This window comes from Halichoerus grypus, chromosome 12 (genome assembly GCF_964656455.1).
Source record: "Halichoerus grypus chromosome 12, mHalGry1.hap1.1, whole genome shotgun sequence".
NCBI lineage: Eukaryota > Metazoa > Chordata > Mammalia > Carnivora > Phocidae > Halichoerus > Halichoerus grypus.
Window position 1 is genome coordinate 83,720,042 of NC_135723.1, and position 26,299 is coordinate 83,746,340.

General features: G+C 37.9%; 1 protein-coding gene across 2 annotated transcripts in view; it reads right to left on the bottom strand.

The window, feature by feature from the left end:
- TNPO3 (transportin 3) overlaps positions 1-26,299 on the bottom strand; it is a 78,831-nt gene that overhangs the window by 10,916 nt on the left and 41,616 nt on the right. For both annotated transcript variants that reach the window (XM_036089326.2, XM_036089327.2), the window contains 12 exons: positions 23,998-24,105; positions 22,239-22,330; positions 20,198-20,337; positions 17,211-17,402; positions 14,453-14,544; positions 13,543-13,619; positions 11,770-11,830; positions 10,753-10,893; positions 7,178-7,294; positions 5,822-5,916; positions 4,094-4,250; positions 2,401-2,568 (listed from right to left, as the gene is read on the bottom strand). In XM_036089326.2, coding sequence (XP_035945219.1) covers positions 2,401-2,568; positions 4,094-4,250; positions 5,822-5,916; positions 7,178-7,294; positions 10,753-10,893; positions 11,770-11,830; positions 13,543-13,619; positions 14,453-14,544; positions 17,211-17,402; positions 20,198-20,337; positions 22,239-22,330; positions 23,998-24,105 — 1,440 coding nt within the window. The remainder of the gene's footprint in view (positions 1-2,400; positions 2,569-4,093; positions 4,251-5,821; positions 5,917-7,177; positions 7,295-10,752; positions 10,894-11,769; positions 11,831-13,542; positions 13,620-14,452; positions 14,545-17,210; positions 17,403-20,197; positions 20,338-22,238; positions 22,331-23,997; positions 24,106-26,299) is intronic.

Consider the following 26,299-nt stretch of genomic DNA (forward strand, 5'->3'; position numbering starts at 1 on the left):
GGTAAGGGTTTAAATATATTCACGTATATTCACGTCACATGACAAAGCTGATATGCCATCTTCTATTGAAAAATCCCTCCCGCGTGTTGAATTTTGAAAATGTTACAGAATTAAGAAAGTGCTCAAGAATGAAATTTTCCTTTGGGCTTACATCCTTAGAATTTCAATCAGTTTACAGGGTACAGACAATCCGTATTTATGTAAGAGTTCATTTACAAAAACTCAGTTGTAAATTGATGTTTATAGAAAACAATCACTTTAAATTGCTTCACACCCATTCTGTGGGTATCTATCTATATAGTAAACTCTTATGAGCCTATGGATATCTGGTTTCTGTTCCTGACTCAACTTACTGTTGTAATTTTCTTCCCTCTGTTAGCACTTAAGGATATGTTTACAAATTAAGAATGTTTTTATTTTTATTTATTTTTTTAAAGTTTTTTTTTATCCATTTACTTGAGAGAGAGAGAGAGAGAGAAGCAGACTCCCCGCTGAGCAGGGAGCCCCACACAGGGCTCGATCCCAGAACCCCGAGATCACGACCTAAGCCAAAGGCAGCTGCTTAACCAACTAAGTCACCCAGGTGCCCCAAGAATGTTTTTATAAAGTTAAATTTACATAATAAGTTTTCTGACACCTGGGAAACAAGTATGTTTGTAAAAATTAACAGTATGGAAATTTTATTTCTCATGTCAAGGACTTTTGTGATTAAACCTGTTGGCACTGATGGGGTTCACTGAGTACTTTCTTTATGAAAACACAAAAATATAGCCATATTAAATTGAAAAAGAACATGCTGAACAACTAGCAATAGGACCTGTAGATACTATTCATTCCTGAAGCACTTGAGCTTACATGGAAGAACTGCAGAGCTACCTGATGAAACCAAAGTCACATAGGAGCCTCAAGAGTTTGCTATAGAAGAATTAGGGGTGCCTGCGTGGCACAGTTGGTTAAGCGTCCAACTCTTGGTTAGGCTCAGGTCCTGAGATTGAGCCCCGTGTTGGGCTCTGCACTCAGCTCGGAGTCTGCTTGAGAGTCTCTCTCCCTCTCCCTCTGCCCCTCCTATTCGTCCCCTCTCTCTCTCTCAAATAAATAAATCTTAAAAAAAAAAGTTCAGGGGCGCCTGGGTGGCTCAGTTGGTTAAGCGACTGCCTTCGGCTCAGGTCATGATCCTGGAGTCCCAGGATCGAGTCCCGCATCGGGCTCCCTGCTCAGCGGGGAGTCTGCTTCTCTCTCTGACCCTCCCCGCTCTTGTGCTCTCTCTCTTTCATTCTCTCTCTCAAATAAATAAAATCTTTAAAAAAAAAAAAAAATTCATGTGGCTGTTTTGGAAGATAAACCTAAAGAAAATGTTAGAAATTTATCAAGCATCTGCCCTACACATGACCACCTTTCATTTTAGCCAAAGATCAAGTAAAGCAGATGGTCACTAAGACAATATAAACCAATCACTGAATTTTGGAGATGAACACACAAATCCAAGGCAGAACTTCTGGCTCAGTAACATCAGAATCTAACAGTAAAAGTGTACTCTGTTTTGTGAAACTGCTGAAGTTGAGGCTAACAACTGTCATCAATGATACAAAGCAAGAGATAACATTAAGATGCATATGGACTTAAAAGTTACAATAAACTTGTGCATCTGGATTTTTCTGTGGTTCTGGAAGATAGCTCACTTTAACTAGAACCAACTGTGCACTTTTCTAAACTGCTTGTAATTAATATTAAAAATTATAAATCCTATTTAAAAAATAATGTATAGGCTATGTATACTTTACCACTATGCTCAAAACTTTCATGCAGTACACATAACCTGATTTGTGATCATGTGGCCCAGTACTGATATTATTTGGACATTACTGGATAGCCTAAAAAACCTTCCATGCTCAGGTGATAAATGACCTGGATCAAGAATTGAAACAAGATGCAAGTTAATCCAAAGGAGAAATCCAAGTGTATATTGTGAGCTGATTTTCTGCTTCTGTATCCCCAAATGCTCTGGCTAGATTTATTACCAAGGAAAACCTTTATACAGTGCTATCCAAGGAGCTTGGAGTGAATTCACTTCTTGAATAACCTGTACTACTATGTAAATGATATGTGGGCATCTCTCACAAGTGAACAAATTTCTCACTGGCCAGCACACAGCTGAATTCAATGCTTAGTATTCACTTCAGGTAATATAAACCCTGTGACAGTGACACCAACATGCTTTCAAAAACCTAATAATGAATTACTGGCCTTCTATAGGCCCCTTCATCTAATAATTAAGCTTAGCAATATGCCTAGATTAGGTTCCATGAATATACAACAGAGCTGGTTTCAAAGTTATAGTCTGCCTCCAGGGACCAAAGTTTAAGGACTGTGAGAATGGGTTCTTCCTGAAAACAGTCTTACCGGTCTGTCAACCTGCATGATCTCCCAGAGCACTTCAGCCACATCTGGTAGGGTATAGGGAGGGAGACAAAAGCAGCACGTGTGGAGCAGTTGGCTTACAAGTTGCTGTCCAAGCTGGTTCATCACCTGTCCAATCAGTTCTTTCCGTAATTCAAAGTCTTCTTCGTGCTGTAAGGAAACAAGAGCAAAAGATGAGTTCTAATTTCAACTCTCCACTCTTAATAATTCCTCCTTCCTGGAAAAGGAAGTATATATAATATATAACAGCTAGATTCACAGACTCCAATAAAATGTTCCGTCCTTAGGAAGAAAATATCAAGAATTTAGTATCAAGGAAATGGGCATGGATTTCAGCTGAGATTAACCTTAACCCTTAGATTTTTCATGAATAGAAAGCAGAAGAGAAACAATGACTAAAGGTTACAGGCAGCAATTTTAATTATTTTTCAGAGAAAAATAATTTAAAGTGTTCCTATTTCCTTTTTTAAAACCAACTGAATTGGGGCGCCTGGGTGGCTCAGTCATTAAGCGTCTGCCTTCGGCTCAGGTCATGATCCCAGGGTCCTGGGATCGAGCCCCGCATCGGGCTCCCTGCTTGGCGGGAGGCTTGCTTCTCCGTCTCCCACTCCCCCTGCTTGTGTTCCCTCTCTCGCTGTCTCTCTCTGTCAAATAAATAAATAAAATCTTAAAAAAAAAAACAACTAACTGAATAAACAAAGACTTCTATCAGATACCTAATCTTTTCTATCAAAAAAACCTTATTTTCTTCCTCTCTATAGTCTTGAATATACATATATTTCTAATATCTTGAAAAAAATAACTTTTTTTTTAAAAGATTTTATTTATCTGACAGAGAGAGACAGCGAGAGAGGGAACAAGCAGGGGGAGTGGGAGAGGGAGAAGCAGGCTTCCTGAGGAGGAGAGCGCCCGATGCGGGGCTCGATCCCAGGACCCTGGGATCATGACCCGAGCCGAAGGCAGACACTCAACAACTGAGCCACCCAGGCACCCCAGAAATAACTTTTTATAAATTGCTTTTCACATCTAGTTTTCTTCTTTTTCTTTCTCCTTTTATGACCAAACTTCTTAAATAATTAGCCCACTCACATAGTTGCTTATTTCTTCACTGTTCTCTATTACCTTAAATTCTAATCCATATTTAGCCAAATCTACCTTTGAAAATTTTGTGAACTATTTTACTACTCCAGCCCAACTATCCTGACTTTCTCTATGATTTATGCCCCAGTTAAGACTATCCTCCCCTCTCTGATCCATCCAAATTCCACCTATATCCGATGGTCCCACTGAAGTCCCTCTTCTTCCAGAAATTAATCCCAACCCACTTCTGACCAAGGAGTTTTCCCTTCTCTGATCTCATAGCAATCATGACTTTTATCACTCAACTGGCAATCAAATACTGCCTCCCTATTGTTATTTAAATATTCATATCTGTTTATCTCTTCTACTAAACCTCGAATGACATGGGAGCAGAAATACTTTTAGACTGTTATATATACCTTACAGCACTTAGTAGAGGCTGTCTTAAATCTAATAGTTAATGTTTTGGTTAGTGAATGGTATGTACCTACCAATATAGATCAAATAACGAGAATCTGGTTTTCCCCTAAGAAATGAGGAAGACATGTAAAAAGTGATAAGCTGCAAAGTAGCAAGGTACAATGTTTATACTTACATCATTGGCTACCCCTGTATGGATAAGGTCTCGTAGGAACCTCATGACACTGCAGTTGGCATCCCGGTGGTCCAGGGTAGTGGAGGCAATGGCCCACTGCAAGATAGGGATGACCACTTGGCTCCTCAGCAAGGTAACAGGGCTACGCTGAATAAATCTGGTGTGGAAAGACAGGCTAGATATAAATGACAGGATTAGGCTCTACAAGCAGCCAGAGTAAAAGGCAAAACTACGGATGCAGACAGTAAAAAAATCAGTGGTTGCTAGCGGTTAGAGGGTTAGGGAGGGCTGAACAGGTGGAACACATGGATTTTCACAGTATTAAATCTATTCTGTATGATATTATATTGGTAGATACATGTCATTACACATTTGTCCAAATCCACAGACGGTACACCACCAAGAGTGAATCCTAATGTAAACTATGGACTTTGGGTGATAATGACATATTAATATAGGTTCATCAATTCCAACAAATGGACCACTCTGGTGGGGGATGTTGACAGTGAGGTAGGCCATGGCGGGGGCGGGTGAGCACTGGTATATGGGAACTCTCTAAACTTGCCTCTCAACGTCCCACAAGATTTCTCAGACCCTTTAACGTACACAGAGAATCTCCACAAAAAAGATACAGTATTTTCCAAATTTACTTCACAATGCTTATGTGCAAAGAGCATCTCTGGGGATCAGTTTTTCAAGGAACACACACTGGGAAAACAGAGACTGGAGAGTCCACCCAACGTTCTCCCGTATCAATAACAACAAAGGTGGGGGCGCCTGGGTGGCTCAGTCGTTAAGCGTCTGCCTTCGGCTCAGGTCATGATCCCAGGGTCCTGGGATCGAGCCCCACATTGGGCTCCCTGCTTGGCGGGAAGCCTGCTTCTCCCTCTCCCTCTCCCCCTGCTTGTGTTCCCTCTCTCGCTGTGTCTCTCTCTGTCAAATAAATAAATAAAATCTTTAAAAAAAAAAAAAAAAAAAAAGTAACAACAAAGGTGTTTCTAACTTGTCCAAAAACTAACCAAAAAAGCGTCTGACATACAATCCTGAAATAGTCAATACTACTTTGCATTTGTGATAAAATATGTATTAAATATATAATTACATATAATAATCTATTTTTCATAATTTTTAAATGCTTTTATGTTCACTAACTGATTTGGTTCAAATTCCTTAGCGAGGGACTAAAGAAGGAATTCAAAGGTTTGGCAATAATATAAGTCAGTGTTACTGGTAAAAGGAAATTCAAGCAAAAACTGGGGTGGAAAGCTGGGGGTAGACCAGGAAGTGCAGAACAAGATAATTTCTAAGGCACCTTAAAATCCTAAGAATTTTTTACTCTGAGATGTGATTACATCTAAAGGATGCCAAGCTTCCTAAAGGAAAAAGCTGAAGTGGATCATGTCATCAGAGCAGCACAGAAAGTTAAAACTACAGGGGATTCTAGAGATTTTCTAGTCATATGTTTTTACCAAGCTGGTTTTGTCTTGTCCATGTTCTCTCCTTTGTGATAGAAACCCAGCTGCTTTACCCTGCTCCCATCCAACTCCTTTTCCTCACTTACAGGGATATTCTGGTTCACAATTTAACTTTGGGCTATGAATCATTAACCTACCTATACTTCACTAACCTCATTTTATAGAGAAGCAAACAGTCAAGTGTTACATGACAAGACGAAGCAGTGATGGGGATAAGCAATAAAAGAAAGGGTTGCTCTTCAGAAGGACTGACCTGGTGGCCAGCCTGAACAGGTCATCCACAGTGTCAGGGTGATTCTGGAGCCCATTCTGCTGTTCCAGCAGCTGAAAGGTAGGGATGCACAGTGCCTAAAACAGAACAGTGATTTTAAATAAATGCTAGTATATAAATCAACAGCATTCAGACTTGCTAAATATCACAACATATACAAAAGGAACAAAGTGGGGGAAGCAAAGTGGGAAAAGAAAAAGACTATGATGAGAATCAGATCAAGAAAAGGAAGAGAGAAATCTTTCTCAATTGATATACTTTTCACATATGAAGTCCACATTTCAGAAAGGGTTGAGGGTATAAATTTTAGTTGATGAAACTGGACAGATGTCATCTCAAAGTTTTAGAAGTTTCTGGGGGCACCTGGGTGGCTCAGTTAAGCGCCCAACTCTTGATTTCAGCTCAGGTCATGATCTCAGGGTCATGAGAGTGAGCCCTGCGTCGGGCTCCATGCTAGGCGTGGAGCCTGCTTAAGATTCTCTCTCCCTGTTCCCACGCTCCCTGCCCAGCTCGCTCTCTCTCTCTCAAAAAAAAGAAAGTTTTAGAAGTTTCTGAAAGTAAAGACTGCTTAGGTACTAGATATGGTCAAGTCCACTAAAGGAGTAGATGACGTTTTTTTTGAAGTTTTAAGGATAGTATGTCGATTTTATTTCTGAGAGAGAGCGCCAGTGGGGGTGGTGGGCAGAGGGAGAGAGATAATCTTAAGCAGGCTCCACGCCCAGCCCAGAGCCTGATGTGGGACTCGATCTCACAACCCTGAAATCATGACCTGAGCCAAAATCAAGAGTTGGACACTTAACTGACTGAGCCACCCAGGTGCCCCATGAAATGTCAATTTTAAAGAGCAAGACATCTTGTGAAAAGGAGCATCATTAACTCCCTAATATATTTTCCTCCCTATGACTAGGAGGGAAAAAAGCAGTGTATCAAGAGCCTTTTCCAATGCCTACTATTTACCCTATGACCATCCCTGCTAATAAGTGAGTTAGTTCACTGGTTGCTCTAGGCAAGAACCTAAAAATAGAATCATGCTTGAGCTTAGAGATCTTTTGTTTTATATCCATTTGTTCCCTTTTCCACCTCTCAAAAAACCATTATCTCTAGAGAGCATAAATTTGGCAGTAATAGCTGTAATGATCCTTACAGTCATATGGTCAATCTCTCATTCTCCCAGGCATGTCTGTCCAGAGAACAACTAGCAAGTTTCTACCTCTCTGTTATTAGGAAATCAGTATGCCTGGAGAATAAACAATGAGAAGCAAGAGAATTCAAAACATGGTGAAGAACAAACCGCTCAGGGCTTTAATCCCTCCAAGATACTCCCCAGGGAAAACAGACCTGGAGCATGTCTAGTAGTCCCTGCCGACAGCCCTCTTCCATGCCGTATTCATCCACAAGGATACTGCCAAGGTACAGGAAACAGGAATGCTGATGTACGTGGTACACATTCACCATCTGCCAAGGGAGAAACCAGTTGTTCAATTCTTTACCTGCCTAAGTATCAACTTAGGAAACTGTCTGGAGGAAGAAATTCAGAGACAGACTGGTTTCTTCTCTTTAAGACAACATAGTAAAGCTTGTTGGCAACATTTTTTGAAACACAGGGCTCAATTCTTCAATAATTTTCAAGTACTCTTTTTAGAGTCCTTTCAGCCTTTGACCTTTTATCTTCCCAAAACAATGTTGTAAGAGAGCTATATAACAGCTCAAGCTGGAAGCCAGTAAGATGCAATCACCCAAGCTATTTGCAAAATCCTAGCATAAATCCCAATACCTAAAGGTTGTTCTTATTTGCATTAAAGATTAACTATTAAAAAAAAAAAAAGCAAGCATATATAGCTATAGCAGGGCTAAAAATACCAAATACCCTTATCCTGAAAGAGACTGTGAAAGCACTGTTTAAATTTTGAGTTGTTTCTAAACCCCTCTACTTAAAACTTTTAAGTAAAAAACAGTGTTTCTAATCAAGATACCTGGATCTCAAGAGAATAAAAATGTTAATACAATATACATATTTGAATTAAATGATTTGTTTAGCATTTTTTCCCTATTCTCCTCCAAAAATTAAGAGGCATCTGCACATTCATCTATGTAAAATGCCATCACAACACACGTATTGATTTTTTTTTTTTTTTAAACATAGGCCTTGAACTCACGACCCTGAGAGCAAGACCTGAGCTGAAATCAAGAGTCGGACGCTTAACCGAATATACTGGTTTTATTATATAAATTCAACTCAATGAGTGTGGTGGGGGCTGAAAGACAAAGTGACTGACTCTTATTATTAACATACACCATAGAATGGTCATGTGATGAGAGCTATGACTCTATTCGGTGTTGTATACTCAAAACTATATGCTCTACATAATGAATGATTTAAGTCAGGAGCTGGTAAACGTTCTCTTAAAGGGCCAGATAGTAAAAATTTTAGGCTTTGCTGGTCATATGATCTGTCTATTCAACTTTGCCACCATAGCACAACTGGCCAATACAGAATACTTAAATGAATAAGCATGGCAACCTCTTAGTAAAACTACATTTACAAAACCAGGTAATAGGCCCATTGATTCTAGTTTGCTGACTTCTGATTTTTGGATTTTAAAAAATACTTTTCATTTTTTCACATATACTGACTTTAGAACACATTTCCTATACAAGGTGCTACTCAACTGGGTTGGTCGCATACTTAATTAGCAGGAATAAAAAAAAAATCAAAGTCATGAGGGCATCCTCTAACAGCAAAGGGGCACTAAATCAAGTTATGTTCGACCCAGAATGTATTACACTGAAGAGGACATATAACCAAAGGTGGAAACGCATGCAGTACAAACATCTGGTATCCTCAGGGTACAGTAAACATAAACTTTAATCAAATCTACAATATACAGGAGGCAGGGCTGTGCATATGCCAACTGATACTGCACTAGCATGACCCTACTTGAGGGTGCGTGCTTCCTTAAGAATGAGGTGCCCAGGAGAGACAGGCAGGGCAGGGTCACACCTCTGGGGGTAGTCACCACAAACTTAGCTCTCCATCCTCAGGAGGCTGAACTGTAAATAAACGCTGGCCTCTGCCCGCTGCTGTCTGTCCTTGCCCTGGCTGTTCTGGTCTCTCTGACCACTTTGCACAGAGCGAGCCCAGGTTCCGCTTTGCACGCAGCTGCTGCTCTCCCCTGCTTGCCCCACCAGGCCGGCCACCCTGCATCCCACCCGCCTCGGCTCCCAGGTGCCACCAAGGAACCGACACCTCCAAGACCAGCAGAGTTGCCAGACAGGAGCTAATAAAACTAGCAAGAATAAAGGTGTCGTGAAAACATGTGCTTGATCCATAAAGAGATTCTAACCCAAACCCTATATATTGTACAAATGGACACTGCTCCTAATGGGAGGGGTGACTTATTTTCAACATTTTTAATTTGTTTTCTTAAGGGTTTACGATTTTGAATTTTTCTTGTTTGTTTGAAAGAAAGAATTTTGATTATATCAAGCTGAGTGAGTGCAGCCTGTAAAAAGGATGTTAAGTTGTCGGTAAAATATGCAAGTGAAGAGAAATATATTGTACAAATTCTATTAAAAAAGGCGGGGGGATGCCTGGGTGGCTCAGTCGGTTAAGCATCTGCCTTCGGCTCAGGTCATGATCCCAGGGTCCTGGGATCGAGTCCTGCATCAGGCCCCTTGCCCAACATGAGTGTGCTTCTCCTGCCTCCCACTCCCCCTGCTTGTGCTCTCCCTCTCTGACAAATAAATAAAAACAAACAAATCAACAAAAAAACAACTGGCTGGCTCAGTCAGTGGAACATAAGACTCTTGATCTCAGGTTTATGAGTTTGAGCCCCACGCTGAGTGTAGAAGTTACTTAAAAAATAAAATTTAACATGTAAAAAAAAAGGCACCTAGGGTGCAGAATTTAAGAGGGCACTCATTGTCAGGGTCAGCTCCTCAGAGGGTTTGCCTCCTTAAAATCTGCACCATAGATATACTGTCCAGGTAGACAAAGGTCACTTCTGGCTGGATGGGTGTGGCCCAGCCTGGAGCTGTGCATTTTCCCTCAATGCATGGATGCAAAACTTAAGAAGGCACTTACTCCAAGTCCTGCAAATGCCAACGTTGACACTTTGCCTTGCCTCAATCTAGTCCTGGCTTTGCTGTAAGGTTAACATCAAATTGCTTAGTGATCTAAGTTACTAGTTGTAGGCTTTGTATATAGAATAGTTCTTGATGTGAATGTGATCTTAGAGAACTCATACATTGAGTCACACCATCATAATTACGTATCAATCTTGGTGATTATAAAAGAGTCAAACATTTCTTGACAAATAACAGACTTATGTGATCATCTGTGGTTGAGATAGAAAAAAATTCCTTTGGGCCAAGAAACAGCAAAATTTGACGGGACACATTTTAAAAAGAAAAATTAGTATAAAAATGCTTAGCGCTGGTATATGAGAGCTGAGCATTAAAGTCATTCTCTTCTTAATTTCACAGTGGAATGTGTTACTATTTAGACTATCACTATACAGAATAGATTATAAGCAGTTTCCCTCAGAGACAACATACCATAGGCACTACTTATCTCTTTCAAATATTTTGGAGTTTGTAATTTAATAAATACAAAAGTGTTTCATTTCATCAGCAAAGTTTTTGTTCTAAAGACTCCTATTTCAGGGGTGCCTGGGTGGTTCAGTAAGTTAAGCGTCTGCCTTCAGCTCAGGTCATGATCTCAGGGTCCTGGGAGAGGCACCAAGTCAGGCTCCCTGCTCAGCGGGGAGTCTGCTTCTCCCTCTCCCTCTGTCCCTCCCCCCGCTCCTGCTCCCCCCAACCCTCTCCCAAATAATAAAATCTTTAAAAAGGAAATAAAGACTCCTACTTCAAATTCTGTACACTTTACATTTTCCCTCTCAGGAAGAACTTACCTGTGTAACCAGTGGCTGAAGCAGGGCTGCAGATCCTTTGCCTACACAGCGAACAGCAAAGCGGAGGCACCTGCAACAACGCTCTACAATCCGATTATCAGCCCGGTGTTTATTTAGAGTCTCAGATAAAACTGGCCATATCTGAGTCAAAAGTCAAAGAGCACAAGAAAGAAAACAATGAACAACTAAGAGCTAAAAAAAAAAATGCTCCCAAGTTGGTAACATCTGATTTGGTTTTCAAATAATTTGGGAAAAGCTTTCTTTATAGGAAAACACGTAGCCCGAATCTAGTGTGCATGAGTGCATGCGTGCGTGCGTGCGTGTGTACGCAATATGCCACCCATCACTAAAACACAACCACTTCTTAAGAGAAGCAGTGACTCTTTAGAACAGGAAGAAGAGCATGTCTAACTTCACTAAAAGATAAACTTTGGAATTCCTGATTTAGGATGAAAAGAATTAGTATGAATTATAGAGGAACAGGTGTTTAAAGACAGTTCTGATTTGGAATTCTTTGAACAAAAGGGCACAGCTAATAAAAAGGCATTATTTGATACTGTCACTTATGGATACTTGGTGTTTCCCCCCTGAAGTCTGAAAAGCACTTCTCAAAACATGCCTTTTGATCCTCATATTACCCTCAGTGAAAAAAGTAGAAGTGTGTTTACGATGGGGAAACAAAAGCCATGAGGGATAAATGGCTTTGTCAAAAAAAAATTCTGCTAGTATTAATCAGGCCTCCTAGCAACTCCAGGATTCACATAGTTAATCTCTCTCTACTTCTCGGGACTTTGAGTGCATTTCCCCACAGTCTGTTTTCTTATCAAATCTTAAGTAAAAAATATTTATTTGAATATAAATTCTTCTATTCATTGAAATTTAAACTGTATCAACTGTATCAACAAACTGAATCTTCCTATGAACCCAGAAGACAATACCTTCTCACTTTAGTTACCCACAGCCTTGTAAGGAAAAAGGAAGAAAGCCTTGTTCCACAGGCATCCGTTAAGCACTTACTTCCTGTATGACTTTTTGGCACGGATGAGTTTGTCCATTTTCCACAATGGGATTGGTGTGTCTGGGGAAAGGCAACAACCCAAAATAGTAAAAGAAGAGCAATTTAACTGAAGAGCCACAGCCCCGAACCCCGCTAGCTTACTTGGTAATATTGTCACCACATAAAGAATACCAAAATAATAAAGTTATTTATGACTCAACACCTTTTCCTTCTATTCAGTCAAACAAACACAAGCACATAGTTTAAATCATTCCCCCTCCCCCTTTTTGCCACCTTTAAGCCGCTTCCACTAAAGCATGGGAACTCAATCTAACTCTGGCTTAATATGGGTTGTGGAGCACTACAATTATCTTTTTCTTTTTTTTTTTCTCTTTAAAACCAGAATAGGTAGACTCTTCCAAATTAATAAAAAATATTAATTAAAAACCAGGTTATCTAAATCCACTATGAGAAACCAAGTACTGTTCCACTCTCAGCATTAAAAGGCAAAAGCTTCAGGAATTCTAGTCTACCCAAGATGTTTCTCATGGTTCTAGTCTGAATCCAGTGATACATGATATGGGCCCACTCATAGTATGTCAAATCCAATTACTTGTCTAGTTCTAGAATCCATTAATTTGAAAGAAAGCAGGAAAAAAATCCTGTATGATCACCAACCTCTTGAAAAGAAAGAAATTCTTTAATTTCAATAAGCTCAACAGCAACTTAATAAAAATCTTATTTTCTTTAAATTGGGGGATTTCCATCTATTGCAGATTTTCTTCCATTTATTGTGAAATAAGGGCTGTTGGTTGGGCTTTCAGAATGTCATGTAACAGGGCTATCATGATTATATAAGAAAAGCACTGCACCAATTTTTTTTTTTTTTTTTTTTTTAAAGATTTTATTTATTTATTTGAGAGAGAGAGAATGAGAGAGAGCATATGAGAGGGGTTAGGGTCAGAGGGAGAAGCAGACTCTCCGCCAAGCAGGGAACCCGATGCGGGACTCGATCCAGGGACTCCAGGATCATGACCTGAGCCGAAGGCAGTCGCTTAACCAACTGAGCCACCCAGGCGCCCAGCACTGCACCAAATTAAAAAGAAAAACCTGCTGACAAGAACACATAAGCTAACACACCTCAGTTTTAACTTACTCCACATAGGCTTTTACGTAACAACTACTCTGATATTCCAGTTATATCTATGGGTCTGACAAATTATAAAAAGCTCTCAAAACTCAAGTGCTTTTTTTAATCATTAGGCTCCTCTTGACTTCAAAGAAAGATCCTTCAAAGAAGGATTAATTTCACCTGATCAATGAAAAGGCTTCATGACTTTTTTGCACCCCTACCAAACAGCAATAGCTCTGAAAGTGTGGTCCTTGGAATAGCAAGCAGCAGCAACAGCATCACCTGGGAACTTATTAGAAATGTAAATTCTTGGGTCCTACCCAAAATTCAATTGACTCAGATACTCTGGGGATGAGACCCAGCAATTTGTTTTGATAAGCCCTCCAGACGGCTGTGGTGCATGTTAAACTCTGATAATCACCGATCTAGAGACCAAAAATTTTAATTACATTTTAGAGGATCTTTTGACAAAGGTCTGCCAAGAACATATTCTTAGACTTTGTCTTTGCACCAAAATTTCGGGTAATGGGCTTATCAGTCTCCTAACAGAAGAGATTATAGGCGGCACCTGAAGTTTAGGAAAACAACACTTGCTTTCTTCAATACACAATGGTCTTATTTGAGCATTAACCCAAGGCAGGGAACCAGTCTCCCTTCTTACCTAAATATTACTGCAAGGCGATCTAAGAACACAGTGGGATCTGAGGATATACCATTGCTGGGCTCCTGAGACAACAGCTGAAGGGACAGAGAGGCATCAATACCCTGTTGTTACACATACATACCTACCGCAAGCACTGCAACATACATCCTTACATCAACCTCCCTCTCAATCTCTGCTTATTTCCTTCTAGGGTGGTGCAAACTCAAATAGTATAAACTTTTAAATTCATATTGTCAAATTACTTTCCTTCATCTTACTGCATCATGCCCAAGACTGCATATTACTACATTTTACGACATGATCACCGTGGAGTGGAAAACAGTATTATTTAATTTTTTTCCCATTTACTTTTATAATGACCAAGACATTATATACATTATATAATATAGATCATATGTAACATTATTATATAATCTATATCTTTATTTCACTTTCTATTACAACACTTTTTTTTGGTTTTTTTTATTACAACACTTCAAAATGACTAAGGCTTCATAATAAATTTTAAGAGATAAAGCAAGTTGCTTCTTATTCTTTCCTAAAATTTCTTAAATGTTTCTACCAGAATATCATTAGAGATAAACTTTAGAATCATTATGTCAAATTCTATTATTGCACTATAAATGTAACTTGAGAAGAGTTGACAACTTTACAATATTCTTGAAGGAAACATGGTAGGTTATGGTTTTGGTTCCTAACTTGAATGGTATTTTCCCCATTATATCTTCTAAATTGTATTACTGATAGTGAAAATCTACTGATTTTAGAATACTTATTCCATGTATGCAGCTCCCTTGACAGATTTATTAATTTTAATAACTTTTTAGTTTATTCTTTTGGCTTGTCTAGGTAGATAAAAGATCACCTGTAAATTGTCTTACTAAACCCCTTTTTAAATTGGACTCACCTTTTTCAATGCCATAACCTGAACAGAACATAGTTCACTAAGGCATTCAGTAATCTTATCCAAAGGTAACCTGGCTAGGACAAGTGCTGTCCCTGCAAGACAAAGAAAAATACAAATAAAACAAAATAAAAGCTGAACTGAGGTAATTCATTGGTCTCCATCATTTGACTAACAGAAGAGGCCGGCTGGTTTCATTCTTTTAAAAAGATCAACACTGCTTTTTCAGTTATAGTATCTTGTTATTTAGGTCGGTTTCTCTTTATTTGGCTTAGACAACAAAGTGACCTTCACACTAACATTTGTAACTCAAGTTAATATTAAATTCTCTCTCCTCAGCAGACTATGGGTTTAAAGATGTTTAAATACATCTCCCCTTCCAACTCTTCAAATACTTAAAAAAAATCTCCTTCACAAAGCCAATGCCAAAGCTGTTTTTATATAGCACAGTACAATGGTTCTCAAACTTCCCAGAGGTTCTGATCTAGCATGTCAAGGACAGCCTTTATTTTTGATAAGTACTGTAAGCAATTCTTATCATCAGAGAAGTGTGAGAAACAGACATAATTTTTTTGTAAGAATGGGCTGAAATTAGAGATCTGATTCTAGTTATACCATAACAGAATCTATGAGCTAGGTAAGGTATTATCTCTGGGCCTCAGTTTCTTTATCTGTAAAATTTTGAGTGCTTTGAACAGAGTAAGTTAGTTTGCCTTTCTTTCATTTTTTAAATAGTTGCAAAAGCCTACCGACCCCTTCTTTTATTAAATAAAATCTTAACTTGGAACTCCAATAAAATACATTTATAAAAAAAGTAGCTGGCTTAAAGTGGGAATAGAAGGCCCAGACCCTTCTCATTCAGCCTTCCTCTTGTCATGATCCCCATCAAAGCTGAAGCATCTCCTCCAGAGCCAAACGATTATATATCAGTCTAGGTCCTTTCCAAGGTAAAAAAAAAAAAAAAAAAAAAAAAATTCCATGACTGATTTTTCTCTCTTCCAAAATTTCATTCAACAGAATAATAATCAATCCATAAGTCAAAATGTGAATGAAAAAACTAAATGATTTTTCCTGGTAGTCTATAAGCCATGGGTGAGTTAGACTTATTTAAAACTGGAGGGGGGACTCTAACTTAAATATGCTTTTTCCTTTTAATTCATTCCCACAGAAAAGAATGTTATTATAACTTTTTATTTTTTGAATTTTTTTTTTTTAGGATGTATTTATGGGGCACCTGGGTGGCTCAGTCGGTTAAGAGGCTGACTCTTGATTTTGGCTCAGGTCATGATCTCAGGGTTGTGGAATGGAGCCCCAAGTCGGGCTCCCCATTCAGCTAGGAGTCTAGGTGGGATTCTCTCTCCCTCTGCCCCTCTCCCTGCTCACATGCACTCTCTCTCTCTCTCAAATTACATCTTTCCTTTTTTTTTTATTTATTTGACGTATATGGAGAGAGGCATGAAAGAGAGAGCACAGGCAGGGGACAGAGGAAAAGGGAGAAGCAGGTTCTCTGCTGAGTAGGGAGCCCGATGCAGGGCTCAATCCCAGAACCCTGGGATCATGACCTGAGCCAAAGGCAGACGCTTAACCAACTGAGCCACTCAGGCGCCCCATAATTACATCTTAAAAAAAATTTAAAAATAAAAAGTTTTCTTCATTAAGAGGATATCACTGATGACGGAGATGCCACATCCTACAACACACAGGTTTGACGTCACTTCAGTATCAAGGTTAAATTTCACTAGAAAATTACGAGATGGCAGAAATAACCACTAGCAGTAACTAAGTAATAAGAATATTTGACTCTGATTCAATGCTTTATTACCTATGCCTATGAATGGAAACAACAAAAACCCACGCTACAAAAAGAAAATCTGTCTTGGAAAATGCAGAAACACTGACTGGAAAGGAACTTGGCCATAGATATAGAAAGATCAGTTAGTTCCCACACAAGGGCATCCAGTCTAGCCAAGACTAACTTGTTTGCTATTCACAGAGGCTTAAATGATGCCACACAGGTTATGTTACCCAATCTTTTATTTGATATATCCTCAATCCCCTCTAACTACAAGCTGTAAGGATTTCACTACCTCACAGGGCACCCCGATCTGTTTTCAGAGTTTAGTTAGAAAGTGTTTTCTTTCTAAAAGCCAGTACATGTCAACAACTGACTACTACTCAAAATAAATCTGTTCCCTCTTTTATAGGATAATCTTTCAAATATTTAAAAACAGCCATCATACTTAAAGTCTCTTCTTTTTTCCTAGCCTTAATCTAGTTCTTCTTACTCTGAACTTCATCACCACTTTGGCTGCTTGCCTCTGGATAGGCAATCACTGAGTGTAAAGCTGATCCATAATGGTTAAAGACCACTAAGAGACCAAGTTTCTACTGACAGGACTGATCCACACACACTACCTTTAAGTTTCCACCTACCACTTTGGTATGGCAATGCTATCTGGTTTCCCTTTTTATTCTTTCCCCAACTCAAAAAGGAACTATGTTTAGTTCAAATGTGTCATCGCCACCCCAAAATTTAGGTCTGTGCTATACACACTGTAAGCAGTTTGAATTAGTTATACGGCCTTAAAATATTCTAAGAAAAGAATGCATGTATATATAATCAGCACCTTCCCCTGAGTGGAACAGCCAACTTTCTCCATCACTAAGCATACTGCAACTGAAAAACTGGGATCTGACTAGTATAAGATAACCCTCCAGAAGTGGCTTAGAGACGTTACTGGTTAACATCTGAAGTAAATACCTTTTAGCAAGCCCACAGCAGCTTCTGGAGACAACATGAAGGAATCAAGGGAACGGGCAATCTCCAGGAGTCCATTAAAGTGCTGAGCCATGTGGTCTCGGCAGACAGAGCAAATGTTATGAATGGCTTTGGCTGCAGCAGAAGCCAGAGGCTTTTCACACAGGCCTTTCATCAAATAGCCCAACACAGGGTCTAAGGAGAGAAACCACACAGTAGAGATTACATTTCTGAAACTCAAGGAAAACTTCTAGTTTCTTAGAACAGAGGTTTATATCCCTGCCCTCCCCCTTTTAATCAAAACAACTATTTAAAAAAATGAAATGTGTTCAAACTCCAATATATAAAACATAAAAAAAGGAGCTGATTTCACTGACATAGTGTCAGGGAGCCCTGGGTCCTATCTATTCACCTTCTATTTCTTTCCTCATGGCTAGGCCTTCACACAGCACGGTTTGAAAACCACTGGTGGATAAGACCATCCAAGTATTAAAAATAAGGTAATATAAGAAAGAATATAAAGCTCACTCAGAGAGCTACCATTATTTATACTCAAGAGATGAGTCACTATGTAAAAACAGCCTACGTTAATCAGGACAATGACAGTTATCTAAAGTGGACACTTTTATACTTGCTTCTTTATAGTTAGAAAAGGCCTTAAAAACAGGCAGATTGAGCTTTAGTACTTCTAGAAAAATATTCTACTTTGTAGCAAATGTAAGTGTTCCAAAGAAACTGATCAAACTGGTGAATTTCTATAAAGCACATTCTACTTGTCTTTTACCTTACTTTATAAAAATCAGAATGATTTTCTATGGAAAAATCACATATGATTAAAAGAGCACTTTATAAGTACGTCAGAGTAACCTCATGCCAAACCATAAAAGAAGGAATCAAAAGAATGTCATAAAGCACATTAAAATGTTATCTCCATTTCTCGTCTAATGACCGATCTGATACACCAACCAGCATGAACCCCTGGCCCCCTCCACAAAAGAAGCCTAAAACTTTTAAGCCTAGGAATCAGAAGAACTAAGTATACAGTATAGGGAACTATAATACTGCATGCTTCTGTGATTCTCAAATGGAATGTATTGTTTTAACTATTCTAAAGTACAAACATGTAGCAATTTGTCTTATTGCTGAAGCACACACTTAAATGAGATACTGCATGGTGGTACTGAATGATAAGGCTTAACAAACAAACTCACTTCAGTTTCTTGTGGAAAAACATTCAGAGAAGAAAGTCAAATGTTGAGATAGATAATAGAAGTGAAGAATCTAAGAATTAGAAAATAGGTTTTTTTTTTTTTTAAAGATTTTATTTATTTATTTGACAGAGAGAGACACAGTGAGAGAGGGAACACAAGCAGGGGAAGTGAGAGAGGGAGAAGCAGGCCTCCTGCTGAGCAGGGAGCCTAATGTGGAGCTCGATCCCAGGACCCTGGGATCATGACCTGGGCCGAAGGCAGATGCTTAACGACTGAGCCACCCAGGCGCCCCTAGAAAATAGGTACTTTGAAAAAAATCTTTAAATGGTATGTTGAACTTGAAAGTATCTCAGCTATAATGTGAGCATGTCTATCATATGCTCTACATACAGAAATAAGAAAAAAGAAACATCACTTTTTAAGCAAGAGTTTCAAATAATAAAAAAGATCATACGTAAAATAAAATCAAGCTGAAAGGTGGTAATAAATATATAATCCAGTAATTTCACTATTGGGTATTTACTCAAAGAATATGAAAACACTAATTCAAAAAGATACATGCACCCCTATGTTTAATGCAGCATTATTTACAACAGTCAAATTATGGAAGCAACCCAAGTGTCCACTGAAAGATGCATGGATAAAGAAGGGGTGTAAACACACGTGTGCATGCACACACACACACCGGAATATTACTCAGCCATAAAAAAGAATGAAATCTTGCCATCTGCAACAACATGGATGGATCTAGAGAATATAATGCTAAGTGAAATAAGTCAGAGAAAGAGAAATACCGTATGATTTCACTCATATGTGGAATTTAAGAAACAAAACAAAGGAAAAAAGAGACAACCAAGAAACAGACTCTTAACTACAGAGAGCAAATGGATGGTTACCAGAGGTGGAGTGGGTGGGGGGATGGGTGAAATAGGTGAAGGGGATTAAGAGTACACTTATCTTGATGAGCACCGAGTAATGCACAGAACTGTTGAATCACTATATTGTACACCTGAAACTAATATAACACTCTATGTTAACTATACTGGAATTAAAAAAAAAATGATGATAATATAAGCATAGGAAATACATCAAACTTAATATATAATTAGTGATATTCACAAGTTTGGGGGGTTCTTAAAATTCTCAGAACATATCACTCCTATCAGGGGGCTTAATATATACTACCCTAGATAAATTATTTAGTGTCTTTGGATTTGTTTATCTGCAAAATGAGAGGAATAAAATAAATGACTTCTACCTTTACTTTTGATTCTAAAGTTACTCTGTATAATCTTTATTTTTTCAAGCCAATAAGGGCATCCAGAGGTTATGTAAGTCAAAATTCTTAATTTTAATTTGTACTTATTTTGTTTCAAATGATAATTCTTGATTTTTAAAAGGAGCATGTATTTAACACTGAAAAAAACCCTTCCTTTGCTTTAGCCTATTAATAGCATCTAAGTTAGAACTACAGGGAGTCTGATTAGCTCAAGCATGTGCCAGAGACTAACAGCAATGTTCATGCCAAAGCAGACTATTAGCAGCAAACTGTTTCCCTATCTAGAGATCTAATCTTTCAAAGATCCCTTCTCCAAAGGATGATCAGTTTATAAATGTTGTGTCAACTAAGCAATAACTCATAATACAGTATTTACTCTCAGTGTCTAGAAATATTCTACCTACCAATAAAAATAGAGAACAAGCGAACAAGAGCAAAAGTAAGAGAAGAAATCAGAAAAATCATTCTCAGCAGCTGCAGAGGAGTGAGTTCATACATACCAAGAAACTGAGGATTTCGATCAACCACTTCGCTCATCTCTCCAACCAATTCAATGCTGGTGTATCGCACAGCTGTATGTACAGTCTCTGGAAGACGGACAACTCCTTCTAAGACCTCCACAAGTGTTGGATTGTTCTCTCTGAGTACAAAAGGCAAGTACTCACAGTTACTGATTTCAGAGGTTAGATTCTGGTCTAATAACAGGCCGCAAAAAGACAAATCATTGCTTTTTTCTAAACACATAACCATTTGGATGAAAGTCCTTAACATTTGGTATGAAAGTTTTTTAAGGCAAAAAGACAGAAACAGAAGATACTGTTTCAGAGAAGCATACTGCTCCTTAATCTTCTAAATGCCAATAAAGTATCTAAAGACACATCCTGCTATCAAATAAGGTTCTTCAAATTGGAGAGGCAGGCATTTACTGTGGATGAATGTCTTCTTTTAAAGAATCTGTTTTAGTTATTCTTATATCTGCAGTACCTAGAACAGTGCCTGGCACATAGTGGGCACTCAATAAATATTGCTGAATGGCTAAATGAATGAGTAATTCTCACAGACCACTTGGTATTAGTTCTTCTCCAAAAGATTTCTGATAGCTGGATACTGGAAATTTTAAGAACAGGTAAGTATGGGTGGGCCAGCTCACTAACTAAAGGAATAAGAATACAAGCTGCAGGAATAGGTAAAGGTGCCCTGACTTGGAACATGAGGGAAAATTAAAGTTAACCAAATACTCTCCATGGCTCCAAGAATTTCTTTTTTCCCTTTCCTTGTCTTTTTTCCACTCCCCAAGAATACTGGCTGAAATTCTTTATGCCCCCGTAGTGTAGGATATAATCCAGAAACGAAAGATATTTAAAATCCAAATAATGTCCTGGATTAGAGCAAAACCACTCCATGCTGATAAACTAAGTCCTTTATATACACTAAAAAATTATAATCATGCAGTTGGCCTCAAATGTGGATAAACAAAAAACAATATAAAATCTTCTCTCATTTATGCCTTATGTTTCCTGGGAGCACTAAGCTAATTTTTGAGACTCTCTACCCATCCTTTTTCACACCAGCACATATCAGTTAGAATGGAAGTGATTTTAATAATCTTCAGACTATCACTGAAGGTTCCAAAAGATATCAAAACAAATTTAAGAGCAAACAGTATGGTATGTAATTCAGGACCAGTACATCTTATTAGAGAAAAACAAACCTACTCTATTCTCCTTGAATATTTATTGGATTAGAAACAATGTAAGATTTCACTGACTAAACCCTAAGTAAGCAGCTAAGTAAGAAGCACTATACTTTTCATAAATACATGCCTTAACCATCTCTCCAACCAAGGCCTGGGACAGAGCTCAGTTGCAGGTTATCTGATCACAATACAAGAAAACTTAATAGATATTAGCATCAATTTATAAACTCACAGCACAAATTTTGTTTTTAGGAATTCACGTTAAAATAATAGAATTTCTATGCTACTCAATTAGAAATCAAATTCTAATAAATTAAAAATTTCCCATGACAATAACAAAAATAATTGCCCCTTAGATTTTGCTACTCTTTTAAGGTGAAATGGTGCCTGTCTTGCCTTTCTGAAACTCACAAATGATTCTCTAAGGCAGACAAAAAGGAGAACAATATAATGAAATATTTGTAAGGATAACTTACCCAAGGTCCAAAAGCAGATGAGAGCTAATTAGTGCCTATTCAACTGCTTTTAAGGAAGTACCAACAATTTAACAGCCTAACAAATTTTTTATTATATCAACTTTCACAAGGGAGCCTCAGTTGGAAAAATCAATCAGCATTATCTTCCTAGCATCAAGAACAAAATAATTTTAACTCTAAGATATGTGGTTAAAACATGAATATCAGCAATGCATGCTACTCTGGAATAGACTCTAGAAGTCAGAAGACTAGGCAGCATTATAGAAGAAGTTCTAAGAGTTTCCAAACATATACCATATGAGAAAAATGGTGTAATTTTCCTTCCTTTGATATTTAGAGTTCCCAGCAAAAGACTTATTAGACACTCACGGATCAACACTCTTTGCTATAGCAGCCATGATAAAGAGAACCGCTTCTGTCACCTCCCAGGGTGGGTTGCCTTCTTTCAGAGTAGAATATAACTAGAGAAGAAGAGGTGGATTATGGATCCATTAAAAGGAAAACAGAATAGAATTCCAAAACAAACAAAACAAAAAATCCTGTTAGTTAAAATAAATCCAGCCCCTTGTTTCTAAATTAATCATCTCTCAGAGCCAGGGGAGAATATTATTTCATTTTTCACATCTTCACTAATGACAAGTAACTGCTATTTTAATATCTGAAATAAACCCAGTTAGATTCCCCAAGAGTGTATCAAGATTATCATCTGCCCCCACAAAATGAGTATTATGGAAAAGCAAAACATATTACATGAATGTCTTTTCCTGATCCCTATAATAACTGCTAAATACATAAATACACTTAAAATTGAGATACAATGTAAATTTCTTATATATGTATTGATTTTACATTTCTATTGTTTTAAAGACTTATCCGCATCAACACTAGCAGTATAAATTCTTAAAAAGTAGCTATTTAGAATTCCATATCCAAGCAAGGGGAGGAAAAAAGGAGACCAAGCAGAATACTCAAGAGATGTTCTAGTCCAGAAATTTCCCAGGGTATATCCATCTGATTGGGAGTGAGTTTAAATAAGGTTTCTGTAGTCAAATAACAAATACTGCTAAGTAAGATAAAATTAAATATTCTCTTGTTGTAGGACTTCACCGAGCCTTTAACATACTGTTTAAGTCATTTCCCAATTTTAATTGAGGATTCCCCTCCCCCCCAAGAACATCTCATAGGACTGGTGTTCCACAGAATACATCTTGGACAACACTGACAATTTAAGTAAATTTGTAAACTGAGATCTGAAGAACAAGTAACTTGCTCAAAGCCACATAGCGAATGACAGAAGAGCTGAAATGTGAACACAGGTCATCTGCTTATGATCTGGTGATCTCACTGAACCTGCTTTCTAGGAATCTCCAACCCTTTGTAATTAGATCAATAAACACACTTTGCTTAATATAAAGAAAAATAGGCATAATTTTATTAACACTTTCTAAATCAGATTATGCCCCCAAATATACAAAATGGCTGGGTTACCAAAAAAATAAAGGTTAGTTCAGTATTGCTGATAAGTATCAAAACTAGTATTTCAGAGCTTAGAGCATGATCCAGCAATATGAAAACTGCCTGAAATTATGCTAATGTTAAGTGATGTGGAATGGTGATGATTGCAACCTTATGAGGTAAAATGATACTCACTGTCAGGAAAATCATAGGACTATGAATCTTCTACTCTAGTATAGTCACCTCTGGGATGAAACTGCACAGGAATCTAACCATAAGTGTGGACAAAGGAAATGCCAAATAACTAAAAGAGTTGCCAGGATTTGGCACATAATTAATAAAGCAGAAAAACTTGCCTATTTTCCTGGCTAGGTCCAAGTTCCCTATAAATACCTTGGGGCCTTAAGGTTTATCTATGATTTTCCATTCTGACTGGACAAGTAGAACAGCTTTCAACAGCAAGAATAATGAGAGTAAACCATAACTGAACCATCCACAGACTACTAAACAAACAAAGCTACTATATGCCAGGCAGTGTGCTAGGCACCTGCATATCTACTATCCCATTTAGCCATTAAAATTTAAGAAAAAAGTGGAACATTTACAGAAGACACAGAAGTGAACACAACTCAAGCGATCAGTAAAACCAGTAAGAATCTCCAAATGGACTTACCTGAGCAAAACACTCCATAGACCCAATCAAGAAAATCAAGTCTTTCACCAGATCTGATACCCTCATCCGAAACTCTCCGAAGTCATCAGTCTCCTCAGGAACCCCCTCCTGAAATTTCAAGTCAGAGAACATTTCTTTTAAACTTATCACTAAGGCTTTCACTGACCTCTATAAAATCAAGAATAAAGAAAAAGCCATTAAGAGATAAGTTGCCTAAATCAAAGGATATTTTACTATATACGGTCTCCTAAACTTTTAGGTATGTAAAGTCAATACAACCTATCCTCTACCTTTACTATGAAAAACTGTTCTTCCTTTTACCCCTTTTTCCAAGCCACACCTTGCTCTGTTGTTGAAAAAATTTGAGTGGTCGGGGTGGGAAGTGACCTGGAAGAGGTGGTAATTTAAGAGTTTATAAGTTAATCTTATTTTTAGTACTGAATAAGCCCCTGAAACTTCATGGTTCAAGATTTACCAGAATCAGTCATTATGACAACAGCTAGATGCAGAATAGAATTTTATTTCTTTTTATTTATTTTTTTAAAAAGATTTATTTATTTGACAGAGAGAGACACAGCGAGAGAGGGGACACAAGCAGGGGAGTGGGAGAGGGAGAAGCAGCTCCCCGCGGAGCAGGGAGCCTGATGTGGGGCTCGAGCCCAGGACCCTGAGGTCATGACCTGAGCCGAAAGCAGCCGCTTAACTGACTGAGCACCCAGGTGCCCCAGGATAGAATTTTAGACCTTAAAAAGAATTTTATATAGGTAGACAGATATATAATAAAACATAAAACAAGTATAGTAAAATATTAATGGTAGAATTCAGGTAGTCGGTATATAGATATTCACTATAAAATTTTCACCTTTGCCAAATATTTGAAAATTTTCATTAAAAAATAGAGAGATCATTTATACTTCATGCTTCCAATTGGGAGATGGTTAAGGGCATGTATAAGAAGCTTTATCCATGACTATGTGGAAAAAGCCCTAATCCTATTGAGAATTGCTGATCTAGTCCAACCTCCTTGCTTTAAGATGAAGAAATTAAAGTCAGAGAATGAGGGGGAAATGATGGCTATCTTGAGGTAAGGAATCATAAAGCACTCCACACATTATAAAGCACTATATATCCACAAGTATAAGGAATTGTCGCAAGGGAAATGGTGCCAGGGAACTAGCAAAAGGAAGAACGGGATCAAGCAAGTAGAGCCAACTGAAGCCAGAAGCCCTGCTTTTATTTACATATCAGGCTTCCATGGAAGATGTAGTTGAAGATAGAATTCCTCAGTTAAACAACAAAAAATAAAGGTTGAAAACCACTAGACTAGATCATCACTAAGATTCTTTCAAGGTGCAAAATACCATGACTCAACAATGTTAACATTAAAATGAAGAGAACAAAGACAGTTACAGTTTTCACTTCAGAGCTAATTGTGAGCAATGAGAAAAAACTCTTCAAGTCCTGGGTTAAAGGACAGGAATTAAACCAACTAACCAACATGGGCGCCTGGGTGGCTCAGTTGGTTAAGCGACTGCCTTCGGCTCAGGTCATGATCCTGGAGTCCCGGGATCGAGTCCCACATCGGGCTCCCTGCTCAGCAGGGGGTCTGCTTCTCCCTCTGCCCTCTTCCCTCTCGTGCTCTCTGTCTCTCATTCCCTCTCTCTCAAATAAATAAATAAAATCTTTAAAAAAAAAAAAAAAACCAACTAACCAACCAACCAAAAGGATGAAATAAATGCTGTAAGATTTAAGAGACTAAGCAAAGAATGGAACTTAAAGAGTTTTCCAATTAGGCTATTTTATAGTATTTCTAGTATATATTCTTCTAAGCAAGTAGATTATTTCTGTATTTTCTTATAAATTACAAAATCAGTATAAAGAAAAATGTATACTGTATGTGTATGGGGAAGGAAATCATATGTAATTCACCACAACCTCACACAAATAACTTCTTTTGTGTTAGTTTTAATCCAACTACATGTTATACCATTAAAAATACAGCACATAAAATTTTACATTCTAATTTTTTCATTTAGCAAACCAATTACTGCTATTTCAAAAGTCATTATTTTGCATAATGGTCCACCAAGTTGCAACATCATAATTTATGTAACTCTTCTTATACTGTTGTACATGAGTTTATCATTTTTTTACTTTACAGATAATGCTTTATACATAAAATAGCCATTTTTTTTTCTTCAGCAGAATTATTTAAGGTAAATTTCTAAGAGAAGAATTACTGGCTCAGCAGAACTTATTTCTTTCTATATAAGCCTTATACTCACTCTTCCTTACACTGGTA